The 25,434-nt window shown below is 40.7% G+C and overlaps 1 protein-coding gene and 1 long non-coding RNA gene across 2 annotated transcripts; both read left to right on the top strand.

Annotated features, from left to right (window-relative positions):
* Window positions 1–9,895: 9,895 nt before the first annotated feature.
* On the top strand, window positions 9,896–12,283 carry LOC140998318 (uncharacterized). Its single transcript, XR_012179424.1, has 2 exons — window positions 9,896–10,312; window positions 10,509–12,283. It is a non-coding gene; the product is annotated as an uncharacterized lncRNA (long non-coding RNA).
* A 587-nt stretch (window positions 12,284–12,870) lies between these two features.
* On the top strand, window positions 12,871–21,066 carry LOC140998238 (V-set domain-containing T-cell activation inhibitor 1-like). Its single transcript, XM_073468448.1, has 4 exons — window positions 12,871–13,030; window positions 15,961–16,287; window positions 16,592–16,630; window positions 21,032–21,066. Exons 1-4 carry the CDS (start codon window positions 12,961–12,963, stop codon window positions 21,064–21,066), a joined length of 471 nt encoding a protein of 156 aa, XP_073324549.1. The 5' UTR covers window positions 12,871–12,960.
* The last annotated feature ends 4,368 nt before the right edge of the window (window positions 21,067–25,434 follow it).

The raw sequence follows: 25,434 nt of genomic DNA, 5'->3' as shown, positions 1-25,434 counted from the left end.
TTTATACGTGGCGGACCCTGCCACCTTTGTAGCTTCAAACAGTGTTCTGGGACCTTATTCTCCTATGAGAGCAGCTTGTTTACTCACTGATGGAGAAAATAAATACATCTGAGTTTGTATTATTACCTCATTAATGCTGTAAATATTAAAATACTGAGTGTGAATGTCTTCTCCAAACATCGTGTCCCTTTAAAGCATTTGAAGCTGAGTTTGCAGTGTAACACAGTTAAAACAAAGCAGAACAACCAACAACGTTTAACCACAGATGGAGAAAACCTTCATGAACTCATCACGACTGTTAGCAGCTTTTTGAAAAGTCAGTTTGAAGCCAATAACATGTCTAATAATCATTATGATATATCTAGTTAATTATTATACATGTAGTTAACCACAGCAGTGCAGCAGGTGGCGCTGTATGAAAACAAGACGTCCTCTCAACACACACACAGTTCATGATGAATGACACGACGACTGAAGACACACTGACCTCCTTTAACAGCACAGTGAGGATCAAACACACACAGTTGTCAGTCAGGACCTCACATTAGAAATAAACTGGAGGATTGTGAAGAGTTAAGATGTGAAATAACGACCAGAGGTGACGGAGTGAGCAGACACCGAGTGATGCGGCTCCTCGGCTCCTCGGATGAGCAGTGAAACTGAGCTGTCAGCTGCCGCATGTTCACTGTTTCTCACCGTGTTGCTGTCCGAGTATTTCCCCAGTCGACGTCAGCAGCCAGACACCGACCAGCAGCTCTGCAGAGCCGCCGGCAGAGCTTTGAATCCCGGCGTGTTGTCCCGGTGCGGCCGCTCAGAGCAGGCGGTGCTAGCTAGCGGCGGCTAGCGGCGGTTAGCGGCAGCTAGCGGCGGTTAGCGGCGGCTAGTGGCAGCTAGCGGCGGTTAGCGGCGGCTAGCGGCGGTTAGCGGCAGCTAGCGGCGGCTAGCGGCGGCTAGTGGCGGTTAGCGGCGGTTAGCGGCGGCTAGCGGCGGTTAGTGGCAGCTAGCGGCGGTTAGCGGCAGCTAGCGGCGGTTAGCGGCGGTTAGTGGCGGCTAGCGGCAGCTAGTGGCGGTTAGCGGCGGCTAGTGGCAGCTAGCGGCGGCTAGCGGCGGTTAGCGGCGGCTAGTGGCGGTTAGCGGCGGCTAGCGGCGGTTAGTGGCAGCTAGCGGCGGTTAGCGGCAGCTAGCGGCGGTTAGCGGCGGTTAGTGGCGGCTAGCGGCAGCTAGTGGCGGTTAGCGGCGGCTAGTGGCGGTTAGCGGCGGCTAGTGGCGGTTAGCGGCGGTTAGTGGCGGTTAGCGGCGGCTAGTGGCGGTTAGCGGCGGCTAGTGGCGGTTAGCGGCGGCTAGTGGCGGTTAGCGGCGGCTAGCGGCAGCTAGCGGCGGTTAGCGGCGGTTAGCGGCAGCTAGCGGCGGTTAGCGGCGAACTTCACGCGACCAGCCGTTAACTGACGTTTGAGGTCAACTGACGTTTGAGGCGCGTGCAGCAGTTGTACACAGACACAAACCAGCAGGTTAAATACTCATAATAATACAATGGGGTCGACAATATAATATTATACGTATTTTCACATTAACATTAAGTATAAGCTGTTTACTGTGGGTCGACCGATTATCAGCCGGGCCAATTATCTGAACTGATATTCAGCATTTCTCTGATTATTGGACTCATCATTTCTTTTTAAATGTACTTAGTTACCTTCCATCACTGCATTTCACAACAAAAGACGGTACATTATTTATCATCATGTCCGTGTGTCCAGGTGTTCCTCTGACTTTCTCTTCAGTCTTTGGACATCCTCCAGTTAACTAGATAACTAGGTTATTAGTAACTCCACCACTCATCATACATTGGACTGTATTCAGATCCAGACTCTGTTGGAGCCTCCTGAAGCATCGAGCCCAGCTGCTGTTCCTGCTCGGTCTGTCTGGGTTAGTTGGGATTCAAGTATTTAAACCACAAGTTAGAAACAAAAAGAGAAGTTTTCCCTCTTTACCTGAAATCTGAGGTGTTTATCTTAGCGTCCATTTTCAAGACTGTGGCGCCCTCTACTGTCTTAAACCAGCCTCGATGTGTGGAACAGAAAGGTCTGACGGTGCAGGTGTGTGTGTGTGTGTGTGTGTGTGTGTGTGTGTGTGTGTGTGACAGGTGTGATGAGTGACACATCCTCTTTTAAGAAGGCTGCTATTTTCCGTTTCTCGTCAAACATCTTCTGTGGTCAACACGTGAGCATAAGAGATCAAATGATCAAGAGATCAACAGTTGTCAGAAAAATAAAAACTCTAGTGAAGTACAGACACCTGAAAAATCTACTCAAGTACAGTAACAAAGTATTTGTACTTCGTTACTTCCCTCCTCTCAGTGGCCAACACCCAGACAAAATGCGATGGCAGCTGCAGGCCTGGTGATGGCGCTTTTATTCTGAAATATTAGTACCGGAAGTGCCTTAGCTTCAGGCTGAGGAGCAGAAACAGGTTGTGATGAACCAGTCAGGGTGTTGAGGAGTGTGTGAAGCTCCGTCACATAGAGACACCATCAGTGTGGTGAAGTCCTCAGAGGACATCACAACTATGGAGCTTCTTCCTCTCGTGTGTCTCTGTCTGCTGAGCTGCTCTGGAGAAACGTCTGCTGCTGGAGACGGTAAGAAAACTGATCATCACTCACTGACAGTCTTTAATTCTCACTGTGACGTCACACACGTACCCTGATCATCAGCACACATCGATAGTATTGATCGGATCGATTACAGAAGAATTACAGCTGGATGATGCTGAGTTTTAATCTCGAAATGCTCTGTAATGATGTCGTCATCACTGCTGTGTGTGCGTCAGTGCGTGCGTGTGCGTCGTCTCCATCCTGCTGCAGACACGCACAGGTTTCACAGAAACGCTCGTGCAGACATGAAACCTTCAGGATGTTGTGATTGTTGGACTTTGACTCTTAAAGTTCAGTTCACTTTGAACTAAAGTAGTTCCCTCAATAAAACAGAGACGTGGCGCAGATCTTCATCAGGAAGGACTTGATAGTTATTGGATCGTTAATGAGTTACATATAAACTATAGAGTAGATAATGAGTTACCACAGGACAGACTGGGAGACACGTTATCGATCAATCATCAGCTGATGATGAGTTCATGGTGACGTTCATTACTGATTAGCTTCGGCTATAAAAGCTGTAGTGTGCAGCAGGTTTAACACAAACTGGTCCCTCAACAATTAAACATTAAATACATTAATACATAAATAAATATCTGTGGGTTAGAGTCACTTTATTCATGAGTTATATATGAATCAGTGTGAAACATGATACTGAATAGTTACCAAGTCAGATCATTAGTTAATCATTAGTTAATCATTAGTTACTGCGTGTGTGTGTATTTTGTGTGTGTGTGTGCGTCACCTCCTTCCTGCTGCAGACACTGGTGGTTTCTGATCATCTCTTGTTCTGAACTGAAACCTTCTGGATGTCTGTTGGACTTTGGACTCTCTGAATAAACTCACGTAGTCAGAACTTGAACAGAGACGTGACTCAGTCCATCATCCGCCCTGAGCTGTATGAATGTGAACTCACAGTATTTTCACATCATCCTCATTGACAGGTTTAAAGTTGCCACATTTATATAAAAACCAGAGAAGTTTATTTGGTTGTAGTCCTCCTCTCTCTGACACTCACACTCATTTTTTTCAACAATGTAGTAACACCTGTTTGTGTGGTTGTGGTCAGTACTGGTGAGGAGACATCGTCTGATAAATGATAAGAGCTGGTTGCAGGTTTATTCACCCAAACAGACAGAAAACTTAACTGTACATCAGCCTCAAGATTAACAACCTGCAGAGAGAGAGAGAGGTGAAGCTTTAATCTGATGTCCTTTAGAAAGTACAGTGAACATATTTGAATTACAAAGTTAAAAACAACCTGTGTGTTGCAGCTGAGGAACAGGATAGTTTGGTGGTTAGTTGTGTCTTTGAATCCAGTCCAATAAATCAAGATCTGACATGAATAAAACTACAACTTCTCCTGGTGTTTTAAAGCTGAAGAGTTTCCAGCTGAATACATTTTGTAAAATTCAAACACAAGGCTCAATAACAAAAACCTAATAAACTATACTGTACAGCTTAAATATACTTAAAATATGTCAGTACAAGCACGACACAACCAAAACTATTATGTTAGAGGAAACAGGTATTGAGTTATTGTTGTGGTGTGTAAAGTTGTTATCTGACTTTGTTTCCTGGTGACTCTGCATGTTAACATACTGAGTAACACATGTTTTTATCTTCCAGGTGTCAAAGTGGTCGTGAAAGAAGATGATGATGCTGTTTTACCCTGTTCGCTCAGCACCAAGGAGGACATCACAAGAAAGCTGTTTGACTGGAGGAAAGATGAAAGACGGAAGGAGGTGTTCATGTATGATTCAGGCATTCATCACAATAACGGCATAACAGGTCAAGATCAGCAGTTCATAGATCGAGTCTCACATTTTCAAGATCAACTGAAGAACGGCGACGCCTCCATAAAGATCAGAAAAACAAAGATGGCCGACAGCGGGAACTACAGCTGCATTTTTCCACGTCTTCAGCCGATACAAACATTCTACATTGAGCTTGTTGTTGGTGAGTGCTTTCATTAAACAGTTAAAGATGTCCGCTCATTTACTGCTGCGACTGGTTCAAGAGTCCCAGATGGACTTTTGTTGTGGTCAGAATACACATCTGGCAGGGCCTCGAGCCCACAGAGCTGCAGCCACATCTGGAGAGATGACCTCTGTATCAAACATGCAGATATCAGAGACACGCTGCAGATTATGTCTCTCTGTGCAATGAAATTTCAGCCGTCTATAGTAGATGAAACATGACTTTTACACAGTATTACCTGTCTGTTTCAAAACAATCTAACGTGTTTGTTTTTCCTTTCAGGTCAAGTCTTAACCTCTTGGCGTTCATTTTGATTTTGTGCGTCTCTGCCTCTTAATATTTACTCATTTTAAACTGTATAATACAAAGACCATGAGGAGCTGATACATGTCCACTACATCACTGTAAAGCAAACACTCTGAGGTTTATCAGCTGTGTTGATCTTATTTAAAGCTCAGAGACAGTTGAACTGGTAAATGATTAAACAGAGAAAAATTAAAAGTTTTCTTGTTTTTGTTTTTTTTCTTTTGTCATTTTTTAAATTAAATGAATAAGCTATAATCTGGGCCATCAGGCTGAAATTCACAGGATCTCTCCCTCAACTTGTCTAAAATGTCTGAACCAAATTTTAGGCTGACAGACAGAAGAGGCTCTGAGATATTTTAGAAAGTGCAGTACAGATTATCTCCAGCAGATGTCCACAGAGCTCTCTAAAACTTCTCCAAAGTTACCAAATGATGATAATAAATCCCCTTAAGATGCTGGAAAATGTCCCTCAGTGTTAAAGTTGACGATAAAAAGATGTTGTGAGTGTTTAAATAAAGATTTACATATTTATTATCATTGAATCATGTCTCCTTAAACAGATCAATAAAGTTTCTCTGTTATGTGGGTGTCCCGCGACCACAGGAAGTCCGACAACAGTCACTTACATATATGGTCACACAGGTAATTTAATTGGCTGCTGACTCAGAGTGTTTTCACGGTGCTGACTTACCATTGGATGAGAGCAGCTGTCAATAACACACATGTGGCGCTCGCGTACAGATGCTGTCCTGTGATTGGCTGATGCAGTTAAAAGCCCGTTAGGTTCGTCCCTTTAGGTCGTAGAAAGATGCTGATTGGTTGGTTTTGTTCCGGGGCGTTTACTGATTTCAGAGATACTGAACATCATTGGTCAAATCTGTTGTCGATACTTTAAATTGATTAAAATGAAGTTGTTCGGAAAGTTTGACGAGCGGCGCTAAAAATAAACGAGGGACGCAATCGACTTTTATTGTGGTGGTTTTAACTTCCGCTTCCGTTTAAACGCGCTGGATTTAACGGGTGGACTTTTGTCTTTAAAACGAGCCGCTGTTCGTCTATAAATGTCTGTTTTTACACCTATAAACACATTTTAACTGCGGCTACACAGGCTAGCTAGTAAGCAGCTAACTGTTTACTGCCGTAAAGTGAGACGCTGCTGTTGTGATGTCGTAAATCTTTATTTTAGGTTCCTAAATGTGTTGATAAAAACGAACATGTCAGCTTTCAGATGAGGTGTAATATGTGTGTGTTGACTTCTGTCGTCAACATGAAAATATGTTTTATGTTTGTTTATTAATTTTACACGTAAATATCGGGTCGCGTGCATCCTCCGCACCTTATAACATTAAGAGACAGAACAGGTGAAAACATCCCAGGTGAGTCCTGATTCTGATGACGTCACTCTCCACCTCTGCAGGTGTTTCTGTAAATGTCTTCTCAGGCCTGTCAGTCTAAACACTAACATCTGTGGGCCTGAACCTCTCTGTGTTGAACTAAATCTAATACTTTTATTCAGATTGTCTAATTACATGAAGAAGTTATTGTGCAATATGCTACAGTCAAATAATTAATTACTGCTATTCAGTCTGCCCTCGTTGACATTAAACACTCTCATGTTTAAATAAATATAATTGTAAAAATAAATGAAACAACCCAGTTAAATCTTTCACAACTTTCTCTTGGCAGAAGTTCAACTAACTTTATGGTTAATTTTTCTTTCAGGCAGCATAATTAAAGTAGTTCTCACTAACATGTGACACATCAGGTGTGTTTACCTTTGAACACTATGTTTTATATTTTATTACAATCTTTATAGTTCAGTTTAACAAGTTCACTGTATTTGTGCTTCTGCCTCAAACTGGAAACAGTTTAAAATGTTTGAAATATCGTCCCATAAAATGATGCTGGAGGCTTTTATTTGTTTTTCTCTTCACACTGTAAACTGGATACAAGCAGAGTGTGGATGAACAAAATCCCAATATTACATTAATAATGCTGAAACTGTCTCTTTATAATTTATTGTTTATAATGTGTTCACAGGTGCAGCTCCAGAGCCAAATATAAAGACACTTCATGATACAAATGACTGGTCTCTGCTGCAGTGTGAAGCTCATGGTGATCCACTTCCTACAGTAGAGTGGAAGGACAGTGATAATAAAACTCTTGATGCTGAGAAGCCTCAGATCTCAGAAAGAGGAGGTCGTTCATACATCACTGTCAAGATTACTGTGACCAAGACCAACAACTACAGCTGTGTAGCTACACAGAAGAAAATCAGCCATCAGATTGCTGCTGTGACCTCTGTGCATATTCAAGGTGAGTTTCTTCTTAGTTGTGATTTAATATGTAAATAATTTAAAATGTTTTAAACAGAAAATTTAACTTTAAAAATTCCTTTATAGAAATGATGATGTTGGTTCATCAATCAACAGAGATTAGAGAGAGCTGATAAATAACAGAACAAACATGATGGTTAATTTTAAATTCAGTCTGAACTGTCATACACACACACAGGTGTTGATAGTTGGTTCACTGGGTGTTTGTGTTGAATAAACGCTTTTTCAGGATTTAATAGAGACAGAAAATAACTGTGTTCAGTCTGAATTCACCTTTTAGGAGCATGAACGTCATTAATTATTGTCTTTGTGACGATGAACAACGTTTATTAATTATTAACACTATATGTGCTGTGTGTGATGCAGTTAGATTCCCAGTGTTACACTCACTCTCTTTACAGTAAATATGTTTCAGAGGAAACATCTGAGGACAGTTATGAAGCTCATTGAGAAGTTTTGTTCATCATGAATCTCATAGTATCAAACTGCAACACACACAAATCTTTATTTTACTTTATATTTCATCATAAAAGTGAAGTTTGAGTCAGAAGATAATGTGACATGACACTGATCTGAAATGATGAGTGATAATAACAACATGAGTCATTAAACATCAGAACACATTTTAACTCACTCTGACTAAATATTCATTAAACATTATGATTATATAATATTGCTAGAATTAAAGATTATTGAAGTTACAGATTGTTGGATTGCTTCAGATTAGAGCTGCGAGGTACGGCCTTAAAATGATATCACCATATTTTTAGGCCACATCCTGATATAAGATATGTAACTCAATATATTGAAATCTTCTCAAAAGCACTTCATAAATGTTAGGACGGGGCCACAAAATCAAATATCTCAATATGTTTGACCAAACAGGCCCTACTGTGATAATATTGTAGGGATGACGATTGTAACTTTCACAAAACATTAACACGATGAGATTTCTGATCACTAATCATCATTAATGTGGATATAATGAGTCAGTGGGTAAAGAAAGTATCAGAACAAGTCGAACAGTCTGGTGAGTTCAGAACATGACGTCACTTTACTGTAATGAGCCTTTAAAACCAGGAACAGACAACAGTTATGATATATCACCATGTGAGAATATCAAATATCTAAGACAATATATAGTCTCACATCATGACAACAGTATATATTGTATATGTTGCTCAGCCCTGCTTTAGATTGTACAGGTGTTCCTATTAAAGTGGCCACACCCGAGCCCTGTTAACAGAAGGGGACAAGCTTTTAATGACCCTGTGTTTCACATTTCATAACACATTTTCTTTATTACTTTAATGTAAATAGACAACAAAGTTCACATGACGTCCTTTAATGTTTTTTTAAGCACAACAAATGTGTAAAAGTTCAGGAGCTGCTGTAAAGTCTTCACTGTTGATGTGTTTCTGTCAGGATGTGAGTCAGAAAAAGTGTTTTAGTTGATGAAAAAAGAGAAGTTAGAGAAGTTTTACTCGTCTTGTTCTGTCTAACAATGTAACGAAGTGTAATTAAGGTTTCTGTTTCTCTGTTCTTCATGTTTCTCTCCTTCTTAAACACACTGTAATCCTCATGTACAAGCAGAGAAGTGATGAACAGGAAACATCACCACGTTTCATTTATAATCCTGTAATTGTCCTTTATAACTGATGTCTCACTACATGTCTTGTTATCTTCACAGGTGCAGCTCCAGAACCAGGTGAGATTCTGTTCTAGTCGTGTTGTTTCACAAACAGCTGGAGGAGTGAGTGCAGTCAGTAGTGCAGCAGTGGATGAGTGAAGATGTGCTGTGTGGATGTTGAGCTGTAAAAACAAACCAAAGGAAACCAAAAGCCCCGACACAAAGATGTGTGAGCAGATGTTCTGAAGGATTTCTATACATGGAGCACATCAGGCCCAGGTGTGTCCCCTGCTGCTGATGAAGCTCCCAACAGGTCTGCAGCCCTGGAGACAGAAAGCACAGCAACAGCAGAGTGAAGCCGTCAGAGAGGCGTCACTGTGAGCTCTGTTTAGATTAGAGAGATTAGAGAGAGACTTTATTAATCCCAATGACAAACTGCAGCGTTACAGCAGCCGAGTTACACATGAATCACACAACAAACACCATGAAGACACTCAGACAGGAAGAGAAGAGTTTAGTCCTCATGTAAAGCAAAGAAGAACAAACAACATCACAATGTTTCATTTATAATCCTGTGATTGTTCTTTATAACTGATGTGTCCTTTATCTTCTTTATCTTCACAGTTCCACCTCAAGAGTCAGGTGAGATTCTTCCTCTTATTCTTTTAATCACATCATGTTTTGTTTGTTTATAAAAGATATAATGTTTGTTCAGATCGAGACTCAGTTTCAATAATCTACAGACTGTGTGTTGATCTGCTCCCATCAGGCCCAATAACTGTGGAGCCGACCAGCACCAAGAAGCTCACAGTGATTTTAACCTTCATGTTTCTGGACAGTAGTCAGTGGTGGAAGAAGTACTCGGATACTTTACTGAAGTGAAAGTAGCAGAAACACAAAGTAAAAATACTCTGTTACAAGTAAAAGTCCACCTGAGTAAAAGTGTAAAAGTATCAGTAAAAGTATTGTGAAGAAGTTTAATATTTTATCAGATGATCCTGTGTTTTTACTGTCAGATCAAAGTGATGGACTGTAACTAAGTCCATTTATTTCTTCACTGCTGGGACCAGAACCAGAAGCAGCCTCTGAGCTGTGGAGCCCAGCAGGAGGAAACTGGACCTGAGATCAGAGCTCACATCACTGTTCCTGCTCACATTCATCCCAGTGGAGTTTTCATGTGAAACAAGTTCAGATTTCAGGAGCAGACTCACCTTTAGTTGTTCTGTGTGAGCTGTGAGGTCCAGTCTGCTGTTTATCATCTGCACTGACCTTCTGACTGATGCACTCACTTTGTATCTGTTTCAGGGTCGTCTGCTGGATACGTTGCTACTATTGTGGTTCTCAGCCTCCTTGTAGTTGTTGGTGTTGTTCTTTTCATCAGGCATCGCATTAAAAAAAATCGTAAGAAAGGTAAGATTAAATATTGTATCAACATATTAATGATGAACAGATACAACTCATTCTTTATATGTATCTCACGTTCAGAGTCTTGACAGTTGTTTTATCCTCTCTGACATTAATCATTCTGTGTGTATTAACACTCAGTAGGATCAAGACATTTGGGATTTTCTTGAGTATAACTTTGTTTTGTTTCCTTCTGATCCAGGTTCAGGACCACTTTGAGTCTGAGACCATGCTGGATGACAGTGAGGACATTTTGTCTGGTCACTTATTTCATTTGGAGAAGTAAAACCTGGTTTTAACATTTAAATGAATCTGAGGTTCAGGTTAGGATCGGGGTTGTGTTAAAGCAGATAGTTGTGATGGCACAAGGAAGGTTGTTTGGGTGACGATGTGCATGTAGCTCGTTCTGCCTTCATCACTATGTCCCATTACCACGGCAACAATCTCTCCCTGAACCGTCCTCATGTCCTGAACCTCATCCAGATCATAGACAGTAAGATCACAGCATGTCTGCTCCCTCAACTAACGAGCTAACTCACAATTAATATACAAAATATACACATATACAGTCCTCGACTTTATCTCACAGCACTCAGTCACAAATAGTGTCCAGGTCAAGTGCAGGACCCAGAATCCTGTTAAAGTAAAAAGGCATCAGTCCGACTCACTTCCTGAAACTGACAAACCAACATTCACATCCACTTCAAGCAGTGATTGGCCAAAACAGGAAGTCTGCAGGGTTTGAACTTCTCTCTCAAGCTGTATTTTTAATCTTCTTTCACTTCTCGTGTACAACAGAGTGCAACTTCCAGGAAAGATTGTATGAACGTGGTCGTTGTTGAGGACAAAGACGAGCTCTTTCACTCTGTTCTATGTTGCTTTTATTCTTTTATTTTTATACTCTGATTATCTGATGCGTCTCCAGCAGCTGGTCAGTTAATCACAGGGTCGGTGGTTCGATCCCCGGCTCCTCCCGTCCACATGTCCAAGTGTCCTCGAGCAACAGGCTGAAGCCCAAACTGCTCCCGATGGTCAGACCAGCACCTTGTATGGTAGCTCACTGCCATCGGTGAGTGAGTGAGTGAGTGAGTGAGTGAGTGAGTGAGTGAGTGAGTGAGTGAATGGATGAATGAGGGCAGCAGTGATGTATAAATGCCGTCTATTGACCAAATATTATCAGACTGCTTGTAGCGCTTAAAGCTCCTGACTGAGCTCCACATGTGCTTTAAAACCATCAGACTTCACTGAACTAAAGCTGCTGTTAACACTGTCAGTCAGTGTGAACACTTTGTAGCTACAAGTAAATATAATGTGACTTTTATATTTTATATTTGTGTTATTGTCATTACTTGGGACTTATGGAAGGCCAGAAAAAATATTCCCATGTTAAATCATAATTATGAGATGAATGAAGTAAAGATTAAGACATAAAACCTCAAAATTATGGGACCAAAAGTCAAAATTATAAGAAAATGAAGTAAAATAAATCAACATAATGCATTAAAAAATCATAATTGTTAGATAAAATTTTTTTTGCAGTTTTCTCACATAATTTTGTCTTTTATCTCATAATTATGATTCACCATGGGAGTATTTTATTTTCTATGAAGGCTTATTTTATTTTTTATATTTGTATGCTTCTTTGTATTTGTTAAGGTTCTGATCCAGAGTCTGTCAGGTCCAGTTACACACTGAACTCTACACTCAGTGTCCAGTTTATTAGGTACAGCGAGCTGAAGCTGATGCAGTCTGATACAACAGTCGTGCAGTAAATCCTCCTTCATGAAGGTTTAATGTTCAGTTTGTGCAGCTGTTGAACTGTTGTGTCTTATTCTGGCAGCTGTTTTTATTATTTATCAGAGTTCATGTATGTTTCTGTTGTTGACTGATGATGCACTTGTAGTGTTTCATGTCACTTCAGGCAGCGCTTCATCATTTCTATACAAACGATTGAATAAAACATGAAAAATGTCAAAACTGTGTGTTGTGACTGTTTCTGATGTTTCTGTGTTCAAAATGTGATCAAAGAAATAAAAGTGATTTTAATTTATGGGTGTGATTCTGAGATGATCTGTGTTTTACAGCAGCTGTCAGGATACCAAAGAGACAACAGAGCAGATAAATCCTCTTTAAAACAAGGTTTCTAGAGACAGTTTGCCTCACTGACAGCTTCATGAATGGAGATTACAGCTGAATGTAAAGAAATCCTCATGTCTGTGTAACGAGGCCTGAGTCTGTGAGGAGACAACATGATCCAGACCTGCTGACGGCTGAAGCTCAAATAATGTCCCAGATTACCAACATTCACCTGCAGATATTTGTTATTAATGGAGTCAAAGTCAAAAGTTGTCAGAACAATAAATACCTCAGTGAAGTACAGACACCTGAGAAATCTACTCAAGTACAGTAACAAAGTATTTGTACTTCGTTACTTCCCTCCTCTCAGTGGCCAACACCCAGACAAAATGCGATGGCAGCTGCAGGCCTGGTGATGGCGCTTTTATTCTGAAATATTAGTACCGGAAGTGCCGCAGCTTCAGGCTGAGGAGCAGAAACAGGTTGTGATGAACCAGTCAGGGTGTTGAGGAGTGTGTGAAGCTCCGTCACATAGAGACACCATCAGTGTGGTGAAGTCCTCAGAGGACATCACAACTATGGAGCTTCTTCCTCTCGTGTGTCTCTGTCTGCTGAGCTGCTCTGGAGAAACGTCTGCTGCTGGAGACGGTAAGAAAACTGATCATCACTCACTGACAGTCTTTAATTCTCACTTTGTTTCATCTGAGCAGCGGAACAATGCGGAAACATGCTGGATGTTCATCAGCTGCTTCCTGCTTTAGTGCGTACAAGACACCTGCTCAGCGCGCTGTGACGTCACACACGCACCCTGATCACCAGCACACATCGATAGTATTGATTGGATCGATTACAGGAGAATTACAGCTGGATGATGCTGAGTTTTAATCTCGAAATGCTCTGTAATGATGTCGTCATCACTGCTGTCTGTGTGCGTGCGTGCGTGCGTGTGCGCGCGTGTGCGTCGTCTCCATCCTGCTGCAGACACGCACAGGTTTCACAGAAACGCTCGTGCAGACATGAAACCTTCAGGATGTTGTGATTGTTGGACTTTGACTCTTAAAGTTCAGTTCACTTTGAACTAAAGTAGTTCCCTCAATAAAACAGAGACGTGGCGCAGATCTTCATCAGGAAGGACTTGATAGTTATTGGATCGTTAATGAGTTACATATAAACTATATAGTAGATAATGAGTTACCACAGGACAGACTGGGAGACACGTTATCGATCAATCATCAGCTGATGATGAGTTCATGGTGACGTTCATTACTGATTAGCTTCGGCTATAAAAGCTGTAGTGTGCAGCAGGTTTAACACAAACTGGTCCCTCAACAATTAAACATTAAATACATTAATACATAAATAAATATCTGTGGGTTAGAGTCACTTTATTCATGAGTTATATATGAATCAGTGTGAAACATGATACTGAATAGTTACCAAGTCAGATCATTAGTTAATCATTAGTTAATCATTAGTTACTCTTTAGTGAGAGAGGAGAGAATAAACAGTTTAATCTGAGTGCTGTCCTTTATTTTTATTTTTGTTTACTCTTTAGTGAAACATAATAACAAGTAGTTACCTGGTGGACTCATGGATTATTAATAGTATTGATTGGATTGATGCTCTATAATGATGTGGCGTCTTCACTATTGGTGCGTGCGTGTGTGCGCGTGTCTGTGTGTGTGTGTGTGAATTCTGACTTTCTGTCTGAACTCGAGTCGATTATAAAAATAATTGATGATTAATATAATAGTTATAGAAGTAATCGATGAAGCGTAGCAGCTCGAGTTTCTTCAGTTAGTGTGTGGTCGGGTGGATGTGGTGGGTGGAGCAGTGTGCGTGCGTGCGTGCGTGCGTGTATTTTGTGTACGTGTAGTGTGTATGTGTGTGTGTGTGTGTGTTTGCCATGTGAAGCTTTAATCTGATGTCCTTAGAAAGTACAGTGAACATATTTGAATTAAAAAGTAAAATACAACCTGTGTGTTGCAGCTGAGGAACAGGATAGTTTGGTGGTTAGTTGTGTCTTTGAATCCAGTCCAATAAATCAGATCTGACATGAATAAAACTACAACTTCTCCTGGTGTTTTAAAGCTGAAGAGTTTCCAGCTGAATACATTTTGTAAAATTCAAACACAAGGCTCAATAACAAAAACCTAATAAACTATACTGTACAGCTTAAAGCTACGGTCTGAGAAATATTTGAAAAAGCCTCCCCCCCCCCACACACACACCCTCCCGCAACAAGCCGGCAGAAACCAAATACAGCTTTGAATGCAGAGTAATGATGTCGGATTCATAGGGAAAATTACAACAATGCACGTTGAAACTAACATAAATCTTGTAAGTCATTACAATGTCCACAGCCAAGCTAGCATAACGTCATTAGCATCATTAGCACCATGACCGCGACACAAACGTGCCCGTAAACCGTAATCTCTTGTTTTCAAATACACACATCGTAACGCCTATATGATAATCCATCATACTGATTTAGCAAAGGCTTCGTTGAAAACAAACGGACAAGACCGGGAGGAGGGTCAGCAGAACAGCTGAGTAGTGACCGGGCGAGAGATTGTTATGGAGAAATAAATCCAGACAGGATGAATGAAACCCCAACGTGAAGCGGAGGGTTTCATTCATCTACCTGCACTGCTGCTTCATTTAGCTGCCACGAGCAAATAAATAGGCTGATTTGGTGTAAACATGGTAGCAATGTTAGCTTACAATGCTAACATAGAGGCTAACGTCTCCGTCGAACAAGTAAACAAGTGTTGACAATACTGCAGAGACAGAAATTGTCTCGACACCGTCTAATGACACAGAAACAAACTAACTGCAGCTTTCACAGTCATGAGCATCAGCATGAAAGTTATCTGTGTCACAACATCCACAATAAAGACGAAAGATTACCAGTTCAACAGAAACTCCGCTGTATCAGCATCGCTTTTCAGGTCCAGATCTTCACGGAGCTTTCGCCACCGTTCAAACGATGACCCGATGTTTACTCGGGTTTGAGCCCTCTTTATGTCACATCTCCGCTTTGTCTCTGCCTTTTCAGTGACAGACTTGCGTTTTCTTTCAGCCTTTGCCGGTGGAGCAAGCAGAGGCCGCTTGATACTGTCGCTCTGCTTTCCCTCATAGTTTCAAATGCGGAAGTGGGTCGGGACGAGTCGTGACCAGGAGCAGGAGAGTGAGCGAGGGGATTGGATAGAAAAATTGACCAATAGGAGCCATTTGGACCAGATGGCTCCTATTGGTCAATTTCTTTTCAGTTTTGCAGGCGCTAGAGAAAATGGATTTATTTGGTTCCTTTTACTCTTCACATTGTGTAGGTCGTACTATTGGGCCATAACCACCATCTAAATAATGTTAATAATAATGATCAATCTATCAAATCGTCGACCAGAGCTTTAAATATACTTAAAATATGTCAGTACAAGCACGACACAACCAAAACTATTATGTTAGAGGAAACAGGTGTTGAGTTATTGTTGTGGTGTGTAAAGTTGTTATCTGACTTTGTTTCCTGGTGACTCTGCATGTTAACATACTGAGTAACACGTGTTTTTATCTTCCAGGTGTCAAAGTGGTCGTGAAAGAAGATGATGATGCTGTTTTACCCTGTTCGCTCAGCAACAAGGAGGACATCACAGGAAAGCTGTTTGACTGGAAGAAAGATGGTCAGAAGGAGGTGTTCATGTATGATTCAGGCATTCATTACAATAACGGCCTCTCAGGTCAAGATGAGCAGTTCAAAGGTCGAGTCTCACATTTTCAAGATCAACTGAAGAACGGCGACGCCTCCATAAAGATCACAAAAACAAAGATGGCCGACAGCGGGAACTACAGCTGCATTTTTCCACGTCCTGAGCCGAGACAAACATTCAACATTGAGCTTGTTGTTGGTGAGTGCTTTCATTAAACAGTTAAAGATGTCCGCTCATTTACTGCTGCGACTGGTTCAAGAGTCCCAAATGGACTTTTGTTGTGGTCAGAATACACATCTGGCAGGGCCTCGAGCCCACAGAGCTGCAGCCACATCTGGAGAGATGACCTCTGTATCAAACATGCCTGATATCAGAGTCACGCTGCAGATTAAGTCTCTGTGCAATGAAATTTCAGCCGTCTATAGTAGATGAAATATGACTTTTACACAGTATTACCTGTCTGTTTCAAAACAATCTAACATGTGTTTGTTTTGCCTTTCAGGTCAAGTCTTAAGAGACAGAACAGGTGAAAACATCACAGGTGAGTCCTGATTCTGATGACGTCACTCTCCACCTCTGCAGGTGTTTCTGTAAATGTCTTCTCAGGCCTGTCAGTCTAAACACTAACATCTGTGGGCCTGAACCTCTCTGTGTTGAACTGACTGGGATCACTCGTCACTTAAAGGTGGACACGTTTATTATATTATAGTTATACAACAACATCTTTTAATCCAAGAAGCCTGCGTGTTATTAAATCTAATACTTTTATTCAGATTGTGTAATTACATGAAGAAGTAATTGTGCAATTACATGAAGAAGTAATTGTGCAATATGCTGCAGTAAAATAATTAATTACTGCATTTCCCAAAAAGTCTCCATATAAAGTCTTTTTACTGACGTGACAGAATAATGTCATCTACTTTATTAATGTAGTTTAGTCCCAGGTTCATTCTGGGTTCATGAATTTTAACTTTATGTTTAATGTTTATGTAACAATATTTATATTTATGTACTGCATCACAGATATTTTAGTATCACAGGAAAGATGCAGGCTCATCTTGTGACAATTCAAAATAAATCAGGAAATCAATATGACTGTACGTTATTGAGCTAGACAGCTTTTTATGTCACTGGTGTGGAAACTCACATTTATCCCAATAATGGTAATTCACCATCATCAACTTATCAACTAGTGTTTTTATAGCAAACCACAATCAAAGTCTTCATCCTCCCGTCCCTTCACTGGACCAACCTTTAGGGAAGGAAAAGATCATTTAATTTAAAAACACTGAAGCGATGCACCAATCATACGTACGTAGAGTCAAATGTAAGTGCAGCTGGATTCTGTTAGAAACAGTTGTTTCTGTTGGAAAAGTTCACGTCACAGAGTCAAACAAGCTTTGGAGCTTCAGTATCATCTGCTCATCTCTTGGTGCTTCTGAACTGTGTTGTTTGTGTAGATGCTGAGGAGAGTTTCTCATATTCAGTCTGCCCTCGTTGACATTAAACACTCTCATGTTTAAATAAATATAATTGTAAAAATAAATAAAACAACCCAGTTAAATCTTTCACAACCTTCTCTTGGCAGAAGTTCAACCAACTTTATGGTTAATTTTTCTTTCAGGCAGCATAATTAAAGTAGTTCTCACTAACATGTGACACATCAGGTGTGTTTATCTTTGAACACTATGTTTTATACTTTATTACAATCTTTATAGTTCAGTTTAACAAGTTGACTGTATTTGTGTGTCTGCCTCAAACTGGAAACAGTTTAAAATGTTTGAAATATCGTCCCATAAAATGATGCTGGAGGCTTTTATTGTGTTTTTCTCTTCACACTGTAAACTGGATACAAGCAGAGTGTGGATGAACAAAATCCCAATATTACATTAATAATGCTGAAACTGTCTCTTTATGATCTATTGTTTATAATATGTTTACAGGTGCAGCTCCAAAGCCAAATATTGATACACTTGATCATACGACGGAGTGGGCGCTGCTGCAGTGTGAAGCTCATGGTGATCCACCTCTTACAGTAGAGTGGAAGGACAGTGCTGGTCACACTCTTCCTGCTGATGAGCGAAAGGAGTCAAAACAAGGAAGATATTCATACATCACTGTCAACATTACTGTGACCAAGACCGACACCTACAGCTGTGTAGCTACGCAGAAGAATATCAGCCATCAGATTGCTGCTGTGATCCCTGTGCATATCCAAGGTGAGATTCTTCCTAATTGTGATTTAATATGTAAATAATTTAAAATCTTTTAAACTTAAAATTTTAAAAATTTCTTTATAGAAATGATGACATTAGTTCATCAATCACCAGGGATTAGAGAGAGAATTAGACGAGTCTGCTGATTAATAACAGAACAAACTTGATGGTTAATTTTAAAACTGACACACACACACACACACACACACACACACACACACACACACACACACACACACACACAGGTGTTGATGGTTGGTTCACTTGGTGTTTGTGTTGAATAAACAAGTTTTCAGGATTAAATAGAGACAGAAAATAACTTTGTGTTCAGTCTGAATTCACCTTTTAGGAGCATGAACATCATTAATTATTGTCTTTGTGACGATGAACAACGTTTATTAATTATTAACACTATATGTGCTGTATGTGACGCAGTTAGATTCCCAGTGTTACACTCACTCTCTTTACAGTAAATATGTTTCAGAAGAAACATCTGAGGACAGTTATGAAGCTCATTGAGAAGTTTTGTGCATCATGAATCTCATAGTATCAAACTGCAACACACACATCTTTATTTTACTTTATATTTCATCATAAAAGTGAAGTTTGAGTCAGGACAGTTGTGTTGGATTGCGTCAGATCATTAATGTGTGCCTAATAAAGTGGCCACAGTGTGTTTGTTAGTCTGTGTGTGATGATACATGACTACAATATGAGCACATACACTTGATTCATGTGTTCATTTAGTTCATTAATCAGAGAAACTGTGTTCACTGAGAGAGAAACTCTCAGTCCTGAAACACATTTGAGCTCTGTCTCCTCAAGTCACACTGGTGCTGCTTCTGGTTCTGATGCCACAGGATCTTCATCACTAAATCTTTGTCTCAGTGACATGAAAGAATGATGTTGGTACCAGCTCAGGTCCACTGAGGAGCTCAGACTGAAAGTGGTCCTGAACTCTGAGCCTCCTTTTCTGTCAAGTTTGTGGCTCCTTTCCAGTTGAGAGACAGTTTCCACAAACCAGGTGTAACACACTGAATTTTAGACGTCCACTTCAGGTGTTAAGGGGAATTTATTATGTACAACAGATGTCTGAAAAGACATAAACAGATAAACACACTTATTAGTGTCCAGAATCGGATGTAAACCAGCTGCACTGTATCTGCTGCGGCTGGACTTCCTCTGCACTTGATACAACGGTTACCACGACAACGGTTGCCCGCAGCAACCACCACGCTTTCAGTTGCTACCGCCATCTACTGGTGTAAGGTAGTAACTGTTTCAGCCCGGCCGGGACCAGGTGTGTCTACACAGGTAAATTTAATCAGAAAATGAAGGGGCTGACCAGTTAACAATGCAAACAATATCTCACTAAAATGACCAGGGAGCCACACAGGCCTGTAGTGAAGCTGCACAGGCTGCCTCTTCTGCCTGCTGACTGTTTAAATCCTTTACACCGACTGTTTGTGAGTTCACACCTGGACAAGTTAAATGTACATACAGGTGGTTATTGAACAAAGATTTCTGCATCACCAGACTAAAATGAATCACAGCACACAAACTGAGTCTCACACATGATGACACCGATCTGAAATGATGAGTTATGATGAGTGATAATAACAACATGAGTAATTAAACATCAGCACAGATTTTAACTCACTCTGACTAAATATTCATTAAACATTATGATTATATAATATTGCTAGAATTAAAGATTATTGAAGTTACAGAACAGTTGTGTTGGCTTGTTTTAGATTAGAGCTGCGAGGTACGGCCTGAAAATTATATCACAATATTTTTATGCCACATCTTGATATACGATATGTAACTCAATATATTGAAATTTTCTCAAAAGCGCTTCATAAATGTTAGGACGGGGCCACAAAATCAAATATCACAATATGTTTGACCAAACAGGCCCTACTGTGATATCAGTATTATATAAGGATGACTATTGTAACTTTCACAAAACATTAACATGATGAGATTTCTGATAATAATCATCATTAATGTGGATATAATGACTCAGTGGGTAAAGAAAGTATCAGAACAAGTCGAACAGTCTGGTGAGTTCAGAACATGACGTCACTTTACTGTAATGAGCCTTTAAAACCAGGAACAGACAACAGTTATGATATATCACCATGTGAGAATATCAAATATCTAAGACAATATATAGTCTCACATCATGACAACAGTATATATTGTATATGTTGCTCAGCCCTGCTTTAGATTGTACAGGTGTTCCTATTAAAGTGGCCACACCCGAGCCCTGTTAACAGAAGGGGACAAGCTCTTAATGACCCTGTGTTTCACATTTCATAACACATTTTCTTTATTACTTTAATGTAAATCGACAACAAAGTTCACATGACGTCCTTTAATGTTTTTTTAAGCACAACAAATGTGTAAAAGTTCAGGAGCTGCTGTAAAGTCTTCACTGTTGATGTGTTTCTGTCATGATGTGAGTCAGAAAAAGTGTTTTAGTTGATGAAAAAAGAGAAGTTAGAGAAGTTTTACTCGTCTTGTTCTGTCTAACAATGTAACGAGGTGTAATTAAGGTTCCTGTTTCTCTGTTCTTCATGTTTCTCTCCTTCTTAAACACACTGTAATCCTCATGTACAAGCAGAGAAGTGATGAACAGGAAACATCACCACGTTTCATTTATAATCCTGTAATTGTTCTTTATAACTGATGTCTCACTACATGTCTTGTTATCTTCACAGGTGCAGCTCCAGAACCAGGTGAGATTCTGTTCTAGTCGTGTTGTTTCACAAACAGCTGGAGGAGTGAGTGCAGTCAGTAGTGTAGCAGTGGATGAGTGAAGATGTGCTGTGTGGATGTTGAGCTGTAAAAACAAACCAAAGGAAACCAAAAGCCCCGACACAAAGATGTGTGAGCAGATGTTCTGAAGGATTTCTAAACATGGAGCACATCAGGCCCAGGTGTGTCCCCTGCTGCTGATGAAGCTCCCAACAGGTCTGCAGCCCTGGAGACAGAAAGCACAGCAACAGCAGAGTGAAGCCGTCAGAGAGGCGTCACTGTGAGCTCTGTTTAGATTAGAGAGATTAGAGAGAGACTTTATTAATCCCAATGACAAACTGCAGCGTTACAGCAGCCGAGTTACACATGAATCACACAACAAACACCATGAAGACACTCAGACAGGAAGAGAAGAGTTTACTCACTGATGACTTTATTATTTTATTTCTCAACTACAAACTGAACTCAGACTGAAAACTAGGAGCAAACTTTACCTCTGAATATCCACAATGATAGTTCCTGTAATAATATGAGATCATGGAGGCTTTGAACTGAGTTTTTACTGGACAGTTAACACTTGTCATTTGTACCATTGTATTCAGGCTGTAACTACAAGTCTCCAACATTAATTATCAGTTTATAATTGTAGTCATTGTGACTATTAAAGCAGCAGAAGCTGATCAGAGATCTCCTGAAGGATTTGATGCTGAAGGATGAATTCAGATTCAGAAATCATGAGCAAACCTGATGTTTCACAGCAACATAAATGATCCAACTCTGCAACATGTTCCTGAAATAAAATATGGATCCTGCTGTGATCTTTAGTGAGCTTTTGTTAACTGAGACAGAAGAATTGTTCTGATTATATTATTTAAGAATCTGTGTGGAGAGATGTGAAACTGCGTCTCAGTCTATATGTGTCTACAAGAATCTCTAAATATTGATTCTGTTCTTTTATTAATGAGTTAAAGTATATTTATGTTTAATAGTCGGAGCTTCAACAGACTCACGCTTCATAAAACCTGTGACTGTGTTGATCTGCTCCCATCAGGCCCAATAACTGTGGAGCCGACCAGCACCAAGAAGCTCACAGTGATTTTAACCTTCATGTTTCTGGACAGTAGTCAGTGGTGGAAGAAGTACTCGGATACTTTACTGAAGTGAAAGTAGCAGAAACACAAAGTAAAAATACTCTGTTACAAGTAAAAGTCCACTTGAGTAAAAGTGTAAAAGTATCAGTAAAAGTATTGTGAAGAAGTTTTATATTTTATCAGGTGATCCTGTGTTTTTACTGTCAGATCAAAGTGATGGACTGTAACTAAGTCCATTTATTTCTTCACTGCTGGGACCAGAACCAGAAGCAGCCTCTGAGCTGTGGAGCCCAGCAGGAGGAAACTGGACCTGAGATCAGAGCGAACATCACTGTTCCTGCTCACATTCATCCCAGTGGAGTTTTCATGTGAAACAAGTTCAGATTTCAGGAGCAGACTCACCTTTAGTTGTTCTGTGTGAGCTGTGAGGTCCAGTCTGCTGTTTATCATCTGCACTGACGTTCTGACTGATGCACTCACTTTCTATCTGTTTCAGGATCCAACACTGGATTTGTTGTTGTTTGTGTTGTTGCTGGAGTTCTTGGCGCTCTTCTTCTTGGTGTTGTCATTACTATACTTGTGCTTCACTTCAAGGGTCGCATCACACTCAATTGTAAGAAAGGTAAGTTTAATTATTGTATCAACATTTCATGATAAACAGAAAACACAACTCATTCTTTATATGTATCTCGTGTTTAGAGTCTTGACAGTTGTTTTATCGTCTCTGACATTAATCATTCTGTGTGTATTAACACTCAGAGTAGGATCAAGACATTTGGGATTTTCTTTAGTATAACTTTGTTTTGTTTCCTGCAGATCCAGGTTCAACACCAGTCACAACCAACGGACAAAGAGACGCTGCACAGGGAACCCTAATTGATAAAAACCAGTCAGAACACCTTTGAGTCTGAGACCATGCTGGATGACGGCGAGGACATTTTGTCTGGTCACTTATTTCAGTTGGAGAAGTAAAACCTGGTTTAAACATTTAAATGAATCTGAGGTTCAGGTTAGGATCGGGGTTGCGTTAAAGCAGATAGTTGTGATGGCAGCAAGGAAGGTTGTTTGGGTGACGATGTGCATGTAGCTCATTCTGCTTTCATCACTATGTCCCATTACCACGGCAACAATCTCTCCCTGAACCGTCCTCATATCCTGAACCTCATCCAGGTCAGTAAGATCACAGCATGTCTGCTCCCTCAACTACAGAGATAACTCACAGTTAATATACAAAATATACACATATACAGTCCTCTCCTTTATCTCACAGCACTGAGTCACAAAAAGTGTCCAAGTCAAGTGTAGGACCCAGAATCCTGTCAAAGTAAAAAGGCATCAGTCCGACTCACTTCCTGAAACCGACAAACCAACATTCACATCCACTTTAAGCAGTGATTGGCCAAAACAGGAAGTCTGCAGGGTTTGAACTTCTCTCTCAAACTGTATTTTAAATCTTCTTTCACTTCTCGTGTACGACAGAGAGCAACTTCCAGGAAAGATTGTATGAACGTAGTCGTTGACGAGGTCGTTGTTGAGGACAAAGACGAGCTCTTTCACTCTGTTCTATGTTGCTTTTATTCTTTTATTTTTATACTCTGATTATCTGATGCGTCTCCAGCAGCTGGTCAGTTAATCACAGGGTCGGTGGTTCGATCCCCGGCTCCTCCCGTCCACATGTCCAAGTGTCCTCGAGCAACAGGCTGAAGCCCAAACTGCTCCCGATGGTCAGACCAGCACCTTGTATGGTAGCTCACTGCCATCGGTGAGTGAGTGAGTGAGTGAGTGAGTGAGTGAGTGAATGGATGAATGGATGAATGAGGGCAGCAGTGCTGTATAAATGCGTCTATTCACCAAATATTATCAGACTGCTTGTAGCGCTTAAAGCTCCTGACTGAGCTCCACATGTGCTTTAAAACCATCAGACTTTTCACTGAACTAAAGCTGCTGTTAACACTGTCAGTCAGTGTGAACACTTTGTAGCTGCAAGTAAATATAATGTGACTTTTATATTTGTTGCCATTATTTGGGCCGAGCCTGTATTGGTTCTTTATTATGTTTCCAGGTGCTCAGGCAGTCTGTCAGGTCCAGTTACACACTGATGTTTCTGTTGTTCACTGTTGATGCACTTGTAGTGTTTCATGTCACTTCAGGCAGCGCTTCATCATTTCTGTACAAACGTTTGAATAAAACATGAAAAATGTCAAAACTGTGTGTTGTGACTGTTTCTGATGTTTCTGTGTTCAAACTGTGATCAAAGAAATAAAAGTGATTTTAATTTATGGGTGTGATTCTGAGATGATCTGTGTTTTACAGCAGCTGTCAGGACACCAAAGAGACAACAGAGCAGATAAATCCTCTTTAAAACAAGGTTTCTAGAGACAGTTTACCTCACTGACAGCTTCATGAATGGAGATTACAGCTGAATGTAAAGAAATCCTCATGTCTGTGTAACGAGGCCTGAGTCTGTGAGGAGACAACATGATCCAGACCTGCTGACGGCTGAAGCTCAAATAATGTCCCAGATTACCAAAATTCACCTGCAGATATTTGTTATTAATGGAGTCAAAGTAAAAAATTGTCAGAACAATAAATACCTTAGTGAAGTACATACATCTGAAAAATCTACTCAAGTACAGTAACGAAGTATTTGTACTTCGTTACTTCCCTCCTCTCAGTGGCCAACACCCAGACAAAATGCGATGGCAGCTGCAGGCCTGGTGATGGCGCTTTTATTCTGAAATATTAGTACCGGAAGTGCCGCAGCTTCAGGCTGAGGAGCAGAAACAGGTTGTGATGAACCAGTCAGGGTGTTGAGGAGTGTGTGAAGCTCCGTCATATAGAGACACCATCAGTGTGGTGAAGTCCTCAGAGGACATCACAACTATGGAGCTTCTTCCTCTCGTGTGTCTCTGTCTGCTGAGCTGCTCTGGAGAAACGTCTGCTGCTGGAGACGGTAAGAAAACTGATCATCGCTCACTGACAGTCTTTAATTCTCACTTTGTTTCATCTGAGCAGCGGAACAATGCGGAAACATGCTGGATGTTCATCAGCTGCTTCCTGCTTTAGTGCGTACAAGACACCTGCTCAGCGCTGTGACGTCACACACGCACCCTGATCATCAGCACACATCGATAGTATTGATTGGATCGATTACAGGAGAATTACAGCTGGATGATGCTGAGTTTTAATCTCGAAATGCTCTGTAATGATGTCGTCATCACTGCTGTGCGTGTGCGTGCGCGTGTGCGTCGTCTCCATCCTGCTGCAGACACGCA

This window comes from Pagrus major, chromosome 6 (genome assembly GCF_040436345.1).
Source record: "Pagrus major chromosome 6, Pma_NU_1.0".
In the NCBI taxonomy this organism is placed as follows: domain Eukaryota; kingdom Metazoa; phylum Chordata; class Actinopteri; order Spariformes; family Sparidae; genus Pagrus; species Pagrus major.
The sequence above is the reverse complement of the archived record's forward strand: the minus strand, read 5'-3'. Positions and strand labels throughout refer to the sequence as shown.